The sequence below is a fragment of the Macrotis lagotis genome, chromosome X (genome assembly GCF_037893015.1).
Source record: "Macrotis lagotis isolate mMagLag1 chromosome X, bilby.v1.9.chrom.fasta, whole genome shotgun sequence".
In the NCBI taxonomy this organism is placed as follows: domain Eukaryota; kingdom Metazoa; phylum Chordata; class Mammalia; order Peramelemorphia; family Peramelidae; genus Macrotis; species Macrotis lagotis.
In genome coordinates, this window is record NC_133666.1 from 623,669,352 (window position 1) to 623,688,059 (window position 18,708).

At 36.4% G+C, this 18,708-nt stretch overlaps 1 protein-coding gene and 1 pseudogene across 1 annotated transcript in view; both read right to left on the reverse strand.

Annotated features, from left to right (window-relative positions):
- Positions 1 to 6: 6 nt before the first annotated feature.
- Positions 7 to 18,708, reverse strand: part of LOC141500219 (uncharacterized) — a 75,648-nt gene continuing 56,946 nt past the window's right edge. The window contains 2 exon segments of the mRNA XM_074203208.1: positions 7 to 109; positions 2,944 to 3,073. Coding sequence (XP_074059309.1) covers positions 85 to 109; positions 2,944 to 3,073 — 155 coding nt within the window. The 3' untranslated portion in view covers positions 7 to 84.
- Positions 3,082 to 16,941, reverse strand: LOC141500218 (coiled-coil domain-containing protein 43 pseudogene; annotated as a pseudogene).

Here is an 18,708-nt window from a genome sequence, read left to right on the forward strand (position 1 = left end):
CTGATGAGCTAGTGGAAAAATCTAGACTTCAATCCTGCCTCCAAGGTCACCGTGGTTCAGATCCTGGTCCAGGGACTCCATCACCTAGAGCTGAGGAATGTGCCTAGACCTGAAAAGGATAAATGAAACAGATGAGACCAAAATCACCCAAGTCAGTTCATGGTGCTTGTGCTGTGATTGATTGGGGTATTTATTTCTCTGGACACAAATGTAAAATGTAAGAGCAAGTGAATGGGGAAGGGTGGAGATAAGGGGTGGGAGTGAGGACAGAAAGAGGAATGGAGAGAGGGAAAAAATAGGAGGCAGGGAGAGAGTGGAAGGGAAGGAGAGAGAATGAGTGAGAGAGACAGAGAAACAGAGAAACAGAGAGAGACAGAAGTATGAGAGAGACAGAGAGAGAAAGAGCGAGATGGAGACAGAGAGACAAAGAGAGAGACAGAAAGATAGAGACAGAGACAGAGACAGACAGAGATAGACAAGAGACAGAGAAAGAGAAAAACAGAGAGACAGAGGTGGTGAAAGACAGAGATAAGAGAGAGACAGAGAGATAAAGAGAGAGGCAGAAAGAGACAGAGAGACAGAGACAGAGAAAGAGAAAGAGACAGAGAGAGAGAGAAAAGAGAGAGTGAGAGAGCGAGAGAGAGAGAGAGAGAGAGAGAGAGAGAGAGAGATTGTTGCAGTTTGGTTATATAAAGGAATGAAGAATGTCTTCCCCTAGAAGTTAATCCCTGGTATCTCCCACATGGATGTTTCTATGGTTGGTGATCTTGCCATGCACAAAGGAAAATAATACTAATACTAGAATGTACTTAAATTTCTACATTTTATCTTTCCCAAGGAAACATACTCTCATTGAGTCAGAAGTTGTGGCCTTAGTTTTTGTTAGGTCTTTTTTTGGTCTTTGTATCTTCAACATGAAGCAAAATGTCTTTCACATAATAAGGGCTTAATTAATGCTTTTTTTAATTGATTAACTGTATTATTTTCAGCAAGTCCTTGAAACTCAGGACAAGCTAGATGTCAGTTTCCTCATCTGAATAATAAGAATATGTGGTAGATCAGGAGTTCTTTAACCTTTTGGGTCATAAGACTCCTTGAGCAGTATGGTGAAACCTATGAACCTTCTTAGAATATATATATATATGTAATAAATGAAGATATATAAAATATGTTTATAATAAAAGCCCATTATTTTGAAATTAAATTACTAAATTAAATTGTTTTAATTATTGAATTAAATTTAATTATTAAGTTATTAATTCAAATTACTTTATTAAATTAAACCATTATAAAATTTATTTAAAATTATTATAATTTATTAAAAATAAATGCTTTAAAAATGAAATTAGTGCTCTTTTACTGATCATGTATTTCAGGTAGCCCAATGATTTTTAAATTGTCTCTTCTGGATCTGTTTTCCAGGTCAGTTGTTTTTTCAATGAGATATTTCACGTTTTCTTCTAGTTTTTCATTCTTTTGATATTGTTTTATGGGTGTCTTGATTCCTTACAAAGTCATCAGCTTCCTTTAGTTCCATTCTACAGTTGAAGGAGTTGTTTTCTTCAGAGAATTTTCTTATCTCCTTTTCCATCTGGCCAATTCTGCCTTTTAAGGTATTCCTCTCCTCATTAACTTTTAGAACTTCTCTTTCCATTTGACCCAAACTGGTTTTTATCATGCTGTTTCCTTCAGCATTTTGTGAATCGCTTTCACCAAGCTACTGACTTGGTTTTCATGTTTTTCCTGTATTTCTCTCATTTCTCTTCCGAATTTTTCTTCTACCTCTCTTACTTGATTTTCAAAATCTTTTTTGGAATCTGCCATAGTTTCAGCTCAACTCCTATTTTTCTTGAATGGTTTGGATATAGAAGCTTGAACTTTCTCAGTTTCTGAGAGTGTATTTTGATCCTCCATGGGACCAAAGTAATTATCTATGATCAGGTTCCTTTTTTCTGTTTGCTCATTTCCCTAGCCTGTGCCCTGGTTCTGGGGCTTCCTGAGTTTTTGAGTATTATTAGGACACCTCCCACAATGACTTCAGTTACTTCAAGATCTTAAGAGAGGCTCTGACTGACCTCCTGGCCTGTGCTTTGGTCTGTGGATGACCACAGGCCCTCCTTTCTATCCTGGAAATGTGAGGAGGATCCCTGCTCTATGGCAATTGGGGGCCCCAGACTGTGACCAGGGTCTGAATATAGGCATAGCAGCAGGATCCTGCATGTATTCCTGCATGGAAAGATGATACTGATAATACTCACATGAACCTTCACATTTATTAAATCAGTTAGAAGGAGTATATATAGATATAGATATACATATACATATGTATATATATATATACATATATATGGATAGATAGATAGATAAATAGATAGATAGATAGATAGATAGATAGATAGATAGATAGATAGATAGATGAGAGAGAGACAAGGTACAGGAGGGAGCTGAATTTGAAGGTATAATATAGTGTAAAAATGGAATCAACAGGTGAAAAGAAAATATACTGAGAAAAAGGAAAATGAGAGGTAGGATGGATAGACTAAGATATTTCATGTATAAGAGTCAAGAAATAGCTTTTGTTTTTTAGGTTTTTACAAGGTAATGGGGTTAAGTTGCTTTCCCAAGGCCACACAGCTAGGTAATCTTTAAGTGTCAGAGGCTGGATTTGAACTCAGGCATTCCTGACTCCAGGGCCAGTGCTCTATCCACTGCACAATGTAGCCATCCCAAGAAATAGCTTTTCTAATAGTATAGAAGGGGGAAGGTGAGGGGGAATAAGGGAACCTTCATTCTCATCAGAAATGGCTGAGAGAGGAAATAACATATAGAATATAGAAATCTAGAAGAAAAAGGAGAGAAAGGGAATGGAAGAAAGGGGATGAGGAAGGGGGGCGGATCATGCAAGAGGATAGTCAGATATAACATATTTTACTTTTTTTTTACTTTTTTGCGAGGTGGATTGGGTGATCTCTCCAGGACCATGGGTCTGAGTGTTTGCTGGGTCTCTGAGGTGGGACGTGGGCTTGGGGCCTCCTGGCCCCAGGGCCAGTGCTCTGTCTGCTGTGCCACTCAGCTGCCCCACAGAAAACATTTGAAGAAGGACAGAGTGAAAGGAGAGACAAAATATAATAAATGGTAGTGAGGAGGAATGGATGGAAGGAATTACAATCAGTAACAACATCTGTGGAAAAATATGGAAGTATCTTTTCTGATGGACTTCTTCACATTAATCCTGTTTAACCACTAACCATATTCAAAATAAAAATTATTACTTTCAGAATTCTTTAAAACCATTAGAACTTCTTAGGTGACTTTAAATTCCCACTGTATGTTATTAGTTCCAATATAACAAAACAGCAGTAAGAATATCATGTGAATTACTAGATTGTACAACACAATCTTTCCATTAATACCATTATACATGAATCTATAGATTTATACCATTCATTACATAATTTAAAATTTCAGAGATCACAGAAGGGGTCATGATTTTTGATATTTCCCTTATATCCCCTTCAAAGCAATTATATGTTAATTCCAGATTTTAGCATTACAACTGGTAGCCAAATAATTGTAAATATAATCTCTCTGCAGTTACAAAAGAATTTCACATAACTGATAAACATATCTGAATCATCAATAAGTTACCTTATAGTGGGACCACATACTTGCTATTTGTTCAGTCATCCTTCAGAGCCCCCCACATAGTTGTCTGCAGTTACCATGAGAGAAGTCCACATTCTTAACTTCTTTAAAATTAAACATACATTTGTGCTGTATATGATTATTTACCCAAATTTTCCAAGAATCCAATCTCATATATCTGATACATTTAAAACCCCAATGTAATTCTTATTTATGCTATAAATGCTAGACAATGTTAATACATTTACATCAGACAAAATATCAGAATGATACATTTTCTTATTTTCAAATAACAGATGTTAAGCAGATTTTTACTTTTAGTCATATATATTCTCTCCATATATTGTCTTCCATAAACATGTGATAAGACAAAATTATTATCAACTTTTTTCACCAACAAAATACCTTGTGAAATTTTTGACAAGATCAGTTTAACATTAAAACAAATCAGTTCACAGAATTTATTAGGCCCACTACATGAATGACTTTTACACAACTCCTGAAAGTGTTTCTCTTTCCTAAAAGAAATCAGAAAATATTCCTGATAATATAATTATTATTATTCAATATCACAGATAGATTCCCATTCAATAAATTCTCCATTTCCACAAAAACTTCTGAGTATCACTTCCCTTGAACTCAAGGTGGGTCTTCAGTGAAACCTATCAGTCTCAGTTTTTTCCTTACTAAATTACTCTCCAATTTAGCACTTTCCCCTTTAAACATAAAGAGGGTACCTTTCCTTTCAAAAAGTCTCCCAGTCCCCTATTTCCACAGAAGTGCTTCTAAGGTACATACAGTGGTCTGAGTTATAAAGATGCACATGTGAGTTTCGGGCCAAATTAGGCAAACTAGATTTTGAATTTCAGTCAATTAAGACTGATTGATGAAGACTCAATAAGAATCTACAATTTAAATCCCTGAGTATTTAGTTTATTTGAGAATCTACTTTTTATTACTAATTCTGGTTCTTATATTTACCAATATCTCTTAATATTATATCATAATCAAAATTATGCATTTTATGAACTTGAAACCTTCTCAAGTTAATGTTTTCAAATTATACAGGGGATCAGGTTCATATAAAGTCACCCAATCTAGGAGATAATAAAAAGTTCAATTGCTTTCATACCAAACACCTCACAGTCATATGACCTAAAAAGTTACTTCTTTGGCTCCTCACAGAATAATGAACTAATCTTTCTTTGTGTAATATATGAATTTCTCTGATCCTAAATCTCAATATGAAGTATTCCTGATAAAGTAAATTATATTACCATTTGTCTCTGCATAATTGTAGATGCCTTCCCTTATCAAAGTTCCTGCCCTATCCACCCCCATCCCTACCCAGACTAAGCCCCTAGAGGAAAAAATTGTCTACTTTCCAAGAGAAACTTTTCAGTTGAATCTCTGTTGTTTCACTTCACTCCTGATATAAATACTATCCTTGACTCCCCTTAAATCTATTCCTCCCTTCTTCACAAGAACAGTTTAAAAATCCCTCCTAGCTGCCAGACTGTTTGCCCACCTTCATTAAATTTGCCCAAGGTCACACAAATTAGTGTCTGAAGGCTAGATTTGAATTCAGAAAGACAAAGTTGCCTCAGGAGTCTTTATTATCTTCCCTCTAGGGGCCATAATTTCCTTCTTGGTAAAATGTTAGTTTTGAACCCAAATGATTCAAAGTTCACTATTGCATTTGACATTTTAAGATTTTAAAAAGTCAGAGAAGACTAGGACCAGACTGGGGAAGAAGGAACATTGAAAGCTTGTTAGAAGAGTTTGGACATGGGAAAATATTATTGAGGAGAGATATGACAACTACAGAACTGGGTCTTAGAAAGATGAATCTAGGGGGTGGCTAGGTGGCGCAGTGGATAAAGCACAGGCCCTGAAGTCAGGAGTACCTGGGTTCAAATCCGGTCTCAGACGCTTGATAATTACCTAGCTGTGTGGCCTTGGGCAAGCCACTTTAACCCTGTTTGCCTTGCAAAAAACAAAACAAAGAAAGATGAATCTGTATATATGAATGAATGATCGAATTAATGATTTTTACTAAAGCTGCTGCTAGGTCTTGTATAATTCTACTTGTGGCTTTTCTGTATTTGAATTTATTTTTCTTGTTGCTAGTATTATTTTTTCCTAACCTGTGAGTTTCAGAATTTGACTATGATGTTTCTGTAAATTTTCCTCCCAGAATCTTTTTCAAGTGGTAATTGGTAAATGTTTTTCTATTTTTGCTTTCCCCTCTTGTTCTAACACTTCAAGACAGTTTTCTTTATTTCTTATTTTATTATATCAAGATTCTTTTTTTAAATCATAACATTTAGGTCATGCTATTGTTCTTATGTTTTCTTTTTTTTTTGATCTGTGCTCCAAATCATTGTTTTTCTTGTAAGATGATTCACATTCTCTTCTATCTTTTCATTCTTTATAATTTGTTTTATTATTGCTTGGTCTCATAACTTCACTGGTTTCCCCATACTCAATTCTAATTTCCAAGGAGTCATTTTCTTCCCTGAGATTCTGGATCTTCCTTTCCAGTCGGTTGACTTTCTTTTCATAATCTTGTTTTTCTTGAATTGCTCTCATTTTTCTTTTTAATTTTTCCTCTGTCTCTTTTGTTTTTTTAAAAGTATTTTTGAGATCAATTATTTCTTTTTGGCCAGATGATCATTTGACATTAATCCTTGAGGTAAGAGACTTTTTTGCTCCAATATCTTTCTCTGAAAAAAAAAAATCCCAGTCTTCTCTATTCCCATAATAACTATCCATGGTTGGGTTCTTTCTCTATTGCTTACTCATTTAAAAACAAATTTAGAAACTTGTTGTAATGTTCACCTCTAATTCTGAGGTTTGGAGAGGGGAAGACTGTCTTTGACCTTCTTTCTGTTATTTTTTTGAACTTTGTTCTCGATAAAACCTCTGCACTCCTTTCCCCCTCCATGCTACAGGAAGGGCCCCTTAGCACACTGTGCTGAAAATGATCTTACTCTCCTAAAACCCTCCAGTGTTGCAGTTGTTTAACTGTCCACAGTCAGCAGTGCCCACATGCCACTGGGATGGGACTCACCTGGCATGGGTTGGTTCCTTCTCACCTGGGACTGCATCTGGACAGTTCAGCTGGGCCTGGTGTCCCATATTGGTAGAGGTGCCCTCATTCTTCCCCTATTCAGATGCCTGACTCCCTAGGAGTCTGGGAGGTGAAAATTTCTATGTCTGAAGCTGAGACTACCTCCCAATCAGATACCTCCAGGGCTCACAGTTGAACAAGCCTAGAGGCATTTCCACTTCAACAGAGAAAAACTGCTTTCCCCGAGCTTTCTTTAGATCTTCACCAGTTGTACCGGAAGAATCATTACTGTGTCTCAACTCTTGCTTATTTTTGCTTATTTGTTTTAGTTTTATTTGCTTACGTGTTCACCCTGAAATGCTTTTTTGTCTTGTTTGAGGAGGAAAGCTGGAGAATTTGGAATTTCCTGATCTCTACCATCTTCCCAGAATCCTCCCCAATAATTCTTTTTCAATTTTAATTTTCTTTCCAATTCAATGTAAAGATAGTTATTCAGCATTCATTCTTTTGCAAATTTTTGAGTTCCACATTTTTCTACCACCCTCCTTTTCCTCCCCTTTTCCCATGGTATCAAACAATCTGATATAGGCTATATGTGTACAATCATGTTTAATGTATTTCCATATTGGTCATGTTGTGAAAGAAGAATTAGAACTAAGGAAGAAAAAGAAAAGTTTTAAAGTGTGAACATGGTATGCATGCTCTGCATTCAGACTCCATAGTTCTCTCTCTGGATGTGGATGGCATATTCCATAATAGGTCTTTTAGGATTGTCCTTTGTCACTGAAATCATTGAACTGCTGAGAGGAGCTATATCTATTATGGTTGATTATCTTACTTTGTTGCTTTTAATGTGTACAATGCTCTCCTGGTTTTGCTCATTTCACTCAGCAATAGTTCATGCAAGTCTTTCCAGGCCTTTCCCGAGTCCAGACATTCATAATTACTTACAGAACAATAGTATTCCATCACATTCATATATCATAATTTATTCAGCCATTCAACAATTGATAATTCTTTGCCAAAGAAATTATAAATACAAAAAGAGCTGCTAAAAATATTTTTGTATAAGTGAGTTTCTTTCCCTTTTTTATGATCTCTTTGGGTTACAGACCTACTAGTGGTACTACTAGAACAAAGGATATGCTTATAAGCTTTTGCTCTTTGGGCATAGTTCCAAATTGTTCTCCAGAATAGGTGGATCAATTCACAACTCCACCAACTCTGCATCAGTATCCTAGTTTTCCCACATCCTCTATAATATTGATCATTTTTCTTTTTTGTTAGCCAAAATGATAGGTCTAAGGTGATATCTCAGAGTTATTTTAATTAGCATTTCTCTGATCACATTCAGATCCTGATTGCAGTCTAGGCCCCCCATAGAACAGGGACCCCCCCCAGCCCCATGGCAGAGGGATGCACTTGTGGTCATTCACAGACCAGGAGAGCAGTCAGAGCCTCACACACTGAGGTCCTCATTGGGGTTTCCCAAAAAACTCAAAAGCTCAGAAGCACCCCAAAACCAGGCACAGAATGAGTAAATGAATAAACAGGGAAAAAAAGGAACCTGACCATTGACAAACATTTTGTCTATGATCCCAAGGAGGATCAAAATACTCTGAAGATGAGGAAGTACCAGCTTTGTTTTCCTAACTGACTTATGGTATTATCATTTATATCTAAATCCTATACCCCTTTTGACCTTATCTTGTTATAAGGTTCAAGATGTGGATCTGTAATTTCTGTCACACTATTTTCCAGTTTTCCCAGCAGTTTTTGTAAAATAGTGCATTCTTATCCCAGAAGCTTAGGTCTGAGTTTATCAACAATAGATTACTATGGTATTTACTACTGTTTCTTTCTAATGTATTCCACTGATCGATCAACCACTCTATTTTCTAGTCAGTAACAAATAGTTTTAATGACTGATGCTTTATAATTTTAAATATGGCAACCTTCTTTTGCATTTTTAATTAATTCCCTTGGTATTCTTGAACTTTTGTTCATCCAGATGAATTTTGTTACTAATTTTTCCAACTCAATAAAGTAAATTTTTGGTAGTTTGATTGGTATGACACTAAATAAGTGATTTAATTTGGGTAGATCTGTCCTTTTTATTATATTAGCTCAACTTAGCCATGAGCAATTGACATTTGCTCAATTATTTAAAATCTGATTTTGTGTGAAAAGTGATTTGTAATTCTGTTTATATAGTTTCTGGTCTTGGGAAGTAGATTCTCAAGTATTTTATGTTGTCTAGCGTTGTTATAAATGGAATTTCTTTTTCTATCTCTTGCTTTGGGCTTTGTTGATAGTATATAGAAATGCTGATGATTTATGTGGGTCTTATTTTATATTCTGCAACTTTGCTAAAGTTGCTAATTGTTTCAAGTCATTTTTAGTTGATTTTCTAGGATTCTTTAAGCATACCATCATATCATCTGCAAAGAGTGAGAGTTTTATATCTTCATTACCTATTCTAATTCCTTCAATTTCTTTTTCTTCTATTGTTTCTAAAGCTAACATTTCTAATATAATTTTGAATAGTAGTGATGATAATAAGCAACCTTGTTTCCAGTTCTAATTCTCTCCTTGAATAATTTCTTGAAAGATGTTATACAGGTCCTCCTTTTGATTATGATTTTCAGGTAATTCAATTCTTCCAAAATTGACTCTCCTGGATTTATTTTCCAGGTCATTTGTCTTTACCAAGAGGTATTTCACACTTTCTTCTTATTTTTTTCATTCTTATGCATTTGATTGATTTTTCTTGCTATCTCAAAGAATCATTATAATTTTCCAATTATAACTTTTAAGTGGTTGTTTTCCTCAATTAGTTTTTGTACTTTCTTTTCTATTTAACCAATTGTACTTTTGGTTTATTTTTGTTTGTTTTTGCAAGGTAATGGGGTAAAGTGACTTGCCCAAGGTCACATAGCTAGGTAATTATTAAGTGTCTGAGATGAGATTTGAACTCAAGTCCTCCTGACTCCAAGGCTGGTGCTCAATACACTGTGCCACCTAGTTGTCCCTGACCAATTTTACTTTTTAAGGAGTTTTTCTTCAGTGAATTTTTGTATCTCCTCTATATCTTCTTGTATCTATTTAGCCAGTTCTTTTTATTAACCAATTCTTTTTTTTTACTAAGCTGTTGACAATTTTCCCATAATTCTCTTGTATCACTCTCATTATTTTTCCCAACTTTTGCTACCTTTCATATGATTTCAAAGATCCTTTTAGATCTCTTTCGTGAATTCTTTCTTAGCTTAAGTCCACTTTCCATTTTTCTTTGGGGTTTTGCTCATAGGTATTTTGACATTTTTATCCTCTAATGAGTCCATGTCCTCATCTTCCTTATCATCATTTTTTGACAAAAAAAAAACTGATGGGGAAAACTGGAAGATAGAATGGCAAAAACTAGGCATAGCCCAACATCTCACACCCTATTTTCCAAGATAAGGTTGAAATGGTTACAGAATTTATATATATAGGGTGATACCATAAGACAATTAGAAGTACAAGAAATAGTATATCTGTCAAATCTATGTAATTGGAGACTTTATAACCCAAGAAGAGATAGACGGCATAATATGTTGCAAAATGAATTATTTCAACTACATTAAATCAAAAGGGTCTTGCACAAATAACACAAATGCAACCAAGATTAGAAGGAATGAAGAAAGCTGGGAAATAATTTTCACAGGTATTATTTCTAATAAATACTCATTTCTAAAATATATAGAACACTGAGTCAAATTTAAAGAATGTAAGTCATTTTCCAATTAACAAATGGCCAAAGGTCATGAACAGTTTTCAGATGAAGAAATTAAAACTATCTTCAATCATATAAAAAATTTAAATCCTTATTGATTAGAGAAATGAAAATTAAAACAACTCTTAGTTATCACCTCATACCTACCAGGCCAACTAAAATAACAAAAAGGAAACGTGATTGATATGAGAAAGAATGTAGAAAAACTGGGACACTAATGTACTATTTGCGGAATTGTGAATTAATCCACTCTTTCTGGAGAGCAATTTGGAACCATACCCAAAGTGTAATAAAACTGTGCTTATCTTTTGGTCCATCAGTACTAGTACTAGGTCTATATACCAAAGATTTCATAAAAAGGATAAAAGACCCACATGCACAAAAATATTTTCAGCAGCTTTTTTTGTACTGGCAAAAAAATGGAAATTGAGGGGATACCCATCAATTGGGGAATGGCTGAACAAGTTATAGTATTTGAATGTTGTCAAGTACTATTGTTCTGAAAGAAATTGTGATTGGCTAGACATTAGAAAAGCCCGGAAAGACTTGTATGACCTGATGCTGAATGAAGTGAGCAGACCAGGAAAACATTGTTCACACTAACAGGAACATTGTGAGATGATCACCTATGATGAACCCAGCTCCTCTCAGTAGTTCAGTGATAAAGGATAATCCTGAAAGACCCATTAAGGAAAATGCCATCCATATCCAAAGGAAAAACTTATGGATTCTGAATGCAGATCAAAGCATACCATGTTCACTTTTTAAAACTTTTTTGACTCTTTTACCTAGGGGAAAAAAATCAATCTGAGAGGGAAAGACTGTCAGGGTTTCTGGACAAAACAGAAACAATTGCTGTTTATATTCAATTTGAGAAGTCAAAATTCAAACAATGAGTGTGCTTTTGACTGGATCTTTCTTTAGCCGATCAATGAGAGACAGATTAATTTGAGTTTAACACTAAAGGGAGAAAAGACCTTTCAAAATTGGAATAGAAAAGCTGCTAAATACACCCACAAAATCTACTTGCCTTCAACACTGTTGCTGTGATATAGCCCAGGGCAGAGCTCAAGTATCAGAATCTGTGATAGTCCATATCTCAGAGTTTGTAATAATGTATGGGACACACAATAAATCATCTCTAATCTCCCAGTCCATCTCAGCTTCTTTGGCTTTCCTTTGGTCTAGATTCTTTGCATCCCCATGCATGTTACAGTGTTGCAAATATAGTAAAATATTTAAAAATTATTCATTACTTTACTTACCTCCATAATCTGTCTTTGATTAGACAAGGCATTTACTAGGGGTTGCCTATGTTCTAGGGATTATAAATCTGGTTGTCTATAGAAGTTCATTAGTACAATGATAACATGCTTGCACAGATTCCAGATAATGGATGATACTCTCACATTTTCCTAGTCACCAATGGATTGAAACAGGTCTGTGTGCTTTCTTTTGAGAATGTTGCTTTCAGCCCTATTGTCAGAAGCCTTCAATGATGAAAAAAGATCAAAACCACATCAACTAAAAGCCAAGACTAAAGTGGAAGGAGAGTTGGTGCATAACTTTTTATTTGCAGATGATTATTTACTCAATGCAACCTCTGAGGCTGATATGTAACAATATATGGATCAATTCTTTGCTACCTGTGATAATTTTGTTCTAACAATTAATATCAAGAAAACAGAGGTTCTCCACCATCCATCACTACATCATCCATACATGGAACCATCAGTTATAGCAAATGGAGAAATTTCAAATGCTGTGAATAAATTCACTTACCTTGGAAACATACTTTCCAAGTATATCCAAATGGATCAGAGTTGGGAAACCTTTCTTCTGTCAAGGGTCATTTGAATATTTATAACAGCCTTCTTGAACCATGAAAAGTTATTCATTTAAAAATTAAATCACTTTATTTAGTCAAACATTTAATTAATAATACTTCTAAAAAGTTCCTAGGTTTATTGAATTTTGAGTACCCCCCATGGGTACTGTGGCAGTACCAAAATAATGATTTCCTGGGCCATTTACAGCTGGACATGAGGAGATTAGAACATGCATTGCCAAAACTAGCTCAGTGTTTGATAGACTCTGAAGGAAAATGTGGGACAGAAGAGGTATCAGATTGCCTTCCAAACTGAAGGTCTAAAGAATCTTTGTGTTGAATTGTATGACTGTTGTATGGCTGTGATCAAGTGTGAGATCATCAAAATCATCAGTAACAGAAAACTGAACTGCTTCCTTCTGAATTGTTTTAGGAACATTCTGAAGATCACCAGATGCTGAGGTCCTCTCTGTAGCTGAACTTACCAAGCATTCAGATTTTACCACTAAGAATGCAACTTATATGGGCTGACCACATTGTTTGAATGCCAAATAATGTATTATTTGTCTAAAAGATCATTTTATGGAGAGTTCACATAAGGCAAGTCAGAAGAAGCAATACAGTAACATTCCCAAGGTCTCTCTGGAGAACCTGAGGATCTTTTTCTGCTGTTTGTCCATTTTCCAGTCTATTTCTTGACTTTTCACCCTATGCTAAAGTGGGACTCTGCTTCCATAGTGGAAAGGGCACTGTCCTAAACTTCAGGTTTTTGCACAGTTGTTTTCAGAAATAATTCTGGGGATCTATATTCTTCCAAGATGACATGAAATAGGAAGAAGCGTGTTTACTACTCTCCTGTTCCATGTTCTGGTCTCTGAGTAACAACAAGCACTCTTTTTCACCATGGAGTTGTGACCATGGTCCCAGCTTCCCTGCAGTCACAAACTCTGAGGTGCTAATGCTCCTCATCATCCTGAGACTGAGACCCTGGACTATGATCCAGATCCAAGTATGGGCAATGCAGCAGAGTCCCAATCCTGATGCCAGCAAAGGGGCCTTTGTAATCTCTTTCTGACCAGTTGGATGATCCCCTTACTGCCACTACTGCCACTAGTCACCTTCAAGGTCTCCTGCTGGTTTGCTGGAGCACAGTCCTGCTCTAGACTGTACACAACTTTCAATCCACTGCAACAGACCTTTCCTGTTGACCTTCTAACTTGTCTTGGACTTGTTTCAGCCTATCCCTTTGTGAGTTTTTTCCCTTTAGAATTTGCTTTGAGGCATTAAAGGTATTTGGGGGGAAATTGGGGGAGAGCTCAGGGGAATCTCTTCCTTTTCTCCACAATCTTGACTCTACCTCCTCCTCTGGAGAACTTTGGAATCTATGTGAGACATGGGATACACCAACAGAGAGCTCTACTCACCTGAAGTGCACACATCAAAGATGACAGTATATTCTATGAGCAAGCAGAATTGCAGTAGCTCAAAAGAATCATGAAATACACAAATTTGGAGATTATTTTCATTCTAAAAGTTCATATAGATTATTTGTATCTGACCTTTGGTAGAACCTTCTGAGTTCATATTAGTCTGACCAGCCAGTTGGACCCACTGTACCTTGACCTCCACAATGTGATGTCATTTTGTGATTTAAATATCAGAAGTTTATTTGAAAAAAATGGAAAATGTGAACATTTACATTTCTGAAATGCTATGGCTCAGGAGTGTGTGAAAGAGAGGAGAAAATCTTTTCCTTAGCCAAGCATCATTTTAATCATCTGCACACAAGTAAAAAGGTTTGTTACTCCCAAGTAATTAGTCATATAAAACTGATCTACCTTCAGTCTGTTTATTCAGTGAAAGTGCCTTCTCTGGGTTATTTTATGGTCAATAGTAGTTTACAATCAAAGAGAGAAGTTACTTGCAACTAAATATAGCCAGAGAAGAAAGCAGAGGTGGAGAGCTCCTGCTAGCATCTGATCCATCTAAATAGACTTAACAATAATGCAAGTATCAGTCCCTTCCTAGCCCAAATCTGAATGACTAGTGTCATCTTTCTCCCCAATTCATTTTGAAGGATGGAAAGATGGACCAGGACAGGCTGACATCATTGTTTGTTGCTAGACCAGTGCTGCTAGAGATTCCTAGTGCTGCCTTTTTCTTTAGGGAGATGACCTTTCCACTCTAATTCTTTAAAACTAGGAACCACTAAAAGTTTTGACTTATATTTAGGCATCTTAAGGTAGGAATGATACTAAACCTATCACATTTGAGAAGTCATGGTTACAGCTATAAATTCATAGCTACAGATTTAATTAGCCTTGCACTGATGTGATAAGTCTTTTTTTTAAAAAAATATCCATAACTACCTCCACATTCCTAGGCTTAGGCTTCTGTTCCTATATATTAAAAAATAAAATCTAGATTTAGTTTTCTATCTTATCTGATAGAAATAACAGCACATTTTAGAACTACCTGCCTTCTTCAAAGCAAACTTCCACTCTACATTCTGTCAGGGAGTGCAGTATCCATTCCAATCCTACATATTCCAAGTTTAAAAGTTTACAAAGCTAGTTTTCTGGCCAAGAAGAGGAAGACCAAACTTTAAGTGGTTAATAACAGGATCACAAGAATTGATTTGCTGAAAACAGGTCACACCTTCTCAGATCTTTGATCTTTGGTACAGATATTGGCTACATCAATCCAACATTACCCACACCACAAATCACATGGCACATTTTATAATTAATCATTTGTGATTTTTCTTTTGGCTGTGTAAACAAAGGAAGAAATGCATTAAGAAAACCACTAGGACTTATTTCTCCAAAATACACACCATATGCAAGACCCAGTTCTTCCTTTGATCAAGTCCTTGGGAGAAAGAGAGGATCCAGACATAACCGTTTGCGCTCCCCTTTCTGTGTCCTTTTCTTTTCCTTCTCCTTTCGCTCCTGCTTGGCCAGCTTATCTTTCTCCCCTTGTAGTTTGTCTTGTTCCTTCTTCCTCTGAGACTCATCCCGCAATGAATCTAGCTCCAATTTTCGAGCATTCAGGACATCTTCCACATTGGTGTTTCGAAAGGGAGATTTTTCAGACCCAATGTCCATTGTCGTGGCAACTGAACCATCTTTCTCATCCGCTTCATTCTCCTCATCTGTCACATTGGCATATTGGGCCAATAGAGCAGCTTTCCGTTGCTTCTCCTCCTCTGACACCATCTTGGGCTTCACTACAATCTGTGCCTGCTTCTCAATAAGGGTAGCAATGGCTTGCACTTCATCTTCTTTTTTCTCTTTGGCTACAACATTCTGGGTTTCCGACCACCGCTCGACAATCTCCCTGCAGATATGAAGGAGTGAGTCTTCTTCCAGGAAGGCGGCCAGGATGCCTTGCAGCGCATCCAACCTTTCCTCCTCGTCGTCCTCCTGCAGGACGCCCCGATGTAGGCGCCGTACACGGCCCAATCCACTCCCAGCGCCTCCAGCCGTCCATCCCGCCACGGCCCGAAGCCGCCGTCGCCTTCACCCGAGACCGTGGCTCCTCTGGGCGCTGCCATCTTAGGGCCGGGGTCCTAATGTGATGTCATTTTGAATCCTCTTCAAGAATGAAAGACAACCAACAGATCATGCAATCTATGTTCTAAGTCTTGGGAATAGCAGCATTGCTCTGGAATCTGACCTGCTGGTGGAAGTATGACTTTGGAAGAGTGTCTCCAGAGCCTCAGTAACCCTGGGAAAGTCACTTAGCCTCTGCCTGCCTCAATTTCCTCATTTGTAAAATGGGAAAAATAAGAGCACCAGGGTTGTTATAAAGATCAAATAACACAACAATTGGAAGGCACAATGTATAGCATATGGTTGTTCATCCTTTTTCAACGAGGATCAATGACATCACAGAGTTGGGGTCAGGATGTGACTGACTAGTCCAATACAAGTTCCAAAGGCTCTGCCACAGATCAGGCACATGAAGTCCATTAAAACATTTGTGACAGTGATTTTGTTGAATTTGCACAGCTCACATTTCCTTTGTACTCCTACAATTCTGCATTTCTCATGGAATACAACACCTTCTCTGATGAGGGCATACCATGCTGGGAAGTCCTGTGCCAGTGTCTCACAATCAGTATTAAAGTTCTTCAAAGACTTGAGTTATATGACTTCATAATACTACTTCTGACCACTGTGGGAGCACTTGCCTTGTACGAGTTCTCTGTAAAATAGGTGTCTTAGGTATGCCTGTGATTGGCATTTGCACAACCTGGTCAACACATCAGAGTCATGATCCCTGTAATAGATACTGAATGCTTAGAAGTTCAACTAAAGAGGGGACCTCAGGATCTGGTATACCAGTTTTCTGGCATGGCACTGATAGCCTGTCCAGGCTTCCAACCATACAACAATGAAGCCAGTACAATGGCTCTGTGGACCTTCAGTTTGGTATGCAGTCTATTGCCTCTTCTCTCCCACACTTTCCCTCAGAGTCTCCTAAACACTGAGTAAGTTCTGGCAATGTGTGTGTCAACCTAATTATAAATGAGTACCTTTCTAGAAAGAATACTGCCAAGGTATATGACCTTATTACCAGCATTCAAAAGTTCTCTACTTACTCTGACCAATGGTTCTGTATATGGTTCCTACCCCCACCCCCCCTATCCGCACCCCCACCCTTCTGGCCTCAGGAGAATAGCTACAGCTAAACACATTCTCTCTAATTGTGGGGTATGTCTGTGTGTGTGTGTGTGTGTGTGTGTGTGCAGAAGGGTCACTCTGCCAGGTTTACTTATTGTCCAATCTCTGTCCTAATTTCTGTCCCAGAAATAAGGGAAATTAGAATCTTTTTTTTTCTTCCCCAAAACTTGTGACTAGAGACCATAGAATATATGTTTTCCTGAAACTCCTTTGTATTTGAAAGACAAAAAGATTTGTTCTCCAATTCCTTTTTCCCTCCCTTCTATATAATCTAAAGCAAAATGAATCAGTTCAGCTGCTTAAATCTCTATGTTAAATTCTGTCTCTCTGCTTTGGATTCTCATAAATCTCTTTTTCTCTGTCTCTGTGAGTCTAAAGTTTTAAGGAGCAATAAGAATTCAGCATGAAAGAGTTCTTCTTCCTCATTCTGTCATGCCACCCAAACAGACTGAGGTTTTTGAATGGGTATTTTTCAAAGGTTACATAATTTAAAACCAAGGAATGTTTAATATAAAATGTAGTGTTGAACTGGAATGTGTACTGTGAAAATATTGGAATAAATGCTATAAATTATTTGGGACTCCCATACTTTTGAAATATTGATGATTTTTGTCATTTAAAAGTCTTGCTTCTTACCATATATAATGCAAAGTAACTCAATAATGATTTTGTTGCTAGATTCTGAATAATTTAAAGGATTAAAATATAATTAAAAGAATTTGGTTGATGTTTTATCATTTTAGGGATATCTAAGTTTTAACAAAGAATTTTTTTTTTAGTTTTTGCAAAGCAATGGGGTTAAGTGGCTTGCCCAAGGCCACACAGCTAGGTAATTATTAAGTGTCTGAGACCAGATTTGAACCCAGGTACTCCTGACTCCAGGGCTGGTGCTCTATCCACTGCGCCACCTAGCCACCCCTTAACAAAGAAATTTAAGAGAACTGTAAATCTAAAGCTAAGTTATAGATTTTTTTCTGGGACTCAAATCTCTAGCAGTGAATTGTCTGAGAAATAATGAACCCTAGAATATTGCATGGAAAAAGTATAAGTGTTCTAAAATGTGAACTTTCCTTTTATTCTGTTGAATTTTTAAAAGACTAATTTAAAATTAAAAATTAGTAGATTAGCATCTGATCTTAAATTTTCAGTTCCATGCTAGAGCATTTTAAATAGTCTAGTGACTTGGCTTCAGTTAGAAACTACAAAATGATACACTTTCCTTTAGAAGACAGTTAGTAAATCAGGGTTTAAACAAGAAGAAAAGGTTCAAGATTAAAATGTCAGGAAGTTTTTAGAGCTGATCACACCTTACTAGCAAGAAAGCAATATCCTAGAGCTAAAGGAAGTGTGTAAAATTCTAACTGTAGTTTTACCACATACATATAAAAAGGAAGATTAGATAGACAGATAGATAGATAGATAGACAGATAGATAGATAGATAGATAGATAGATAGATAGATAGATAGAGCTCTATATGTGTTAGAAATTAATTTGTTATAGGTTCCAATTTTGTTTGATTTAATTCAAAATTTAGTCCTGAAAAGAACAGAAATAGGACTACCTGATCATTTTGATATTTGGTATTAAAAATTTGGAAGCTATACAATGTAAAGAAAGTTCCCTCTAACTTAATTTACTATTCTGTCAGATGAAAACAAAGACCCATATCTTTAGGTCAGATGGCTATAAAATGTTTAGCAT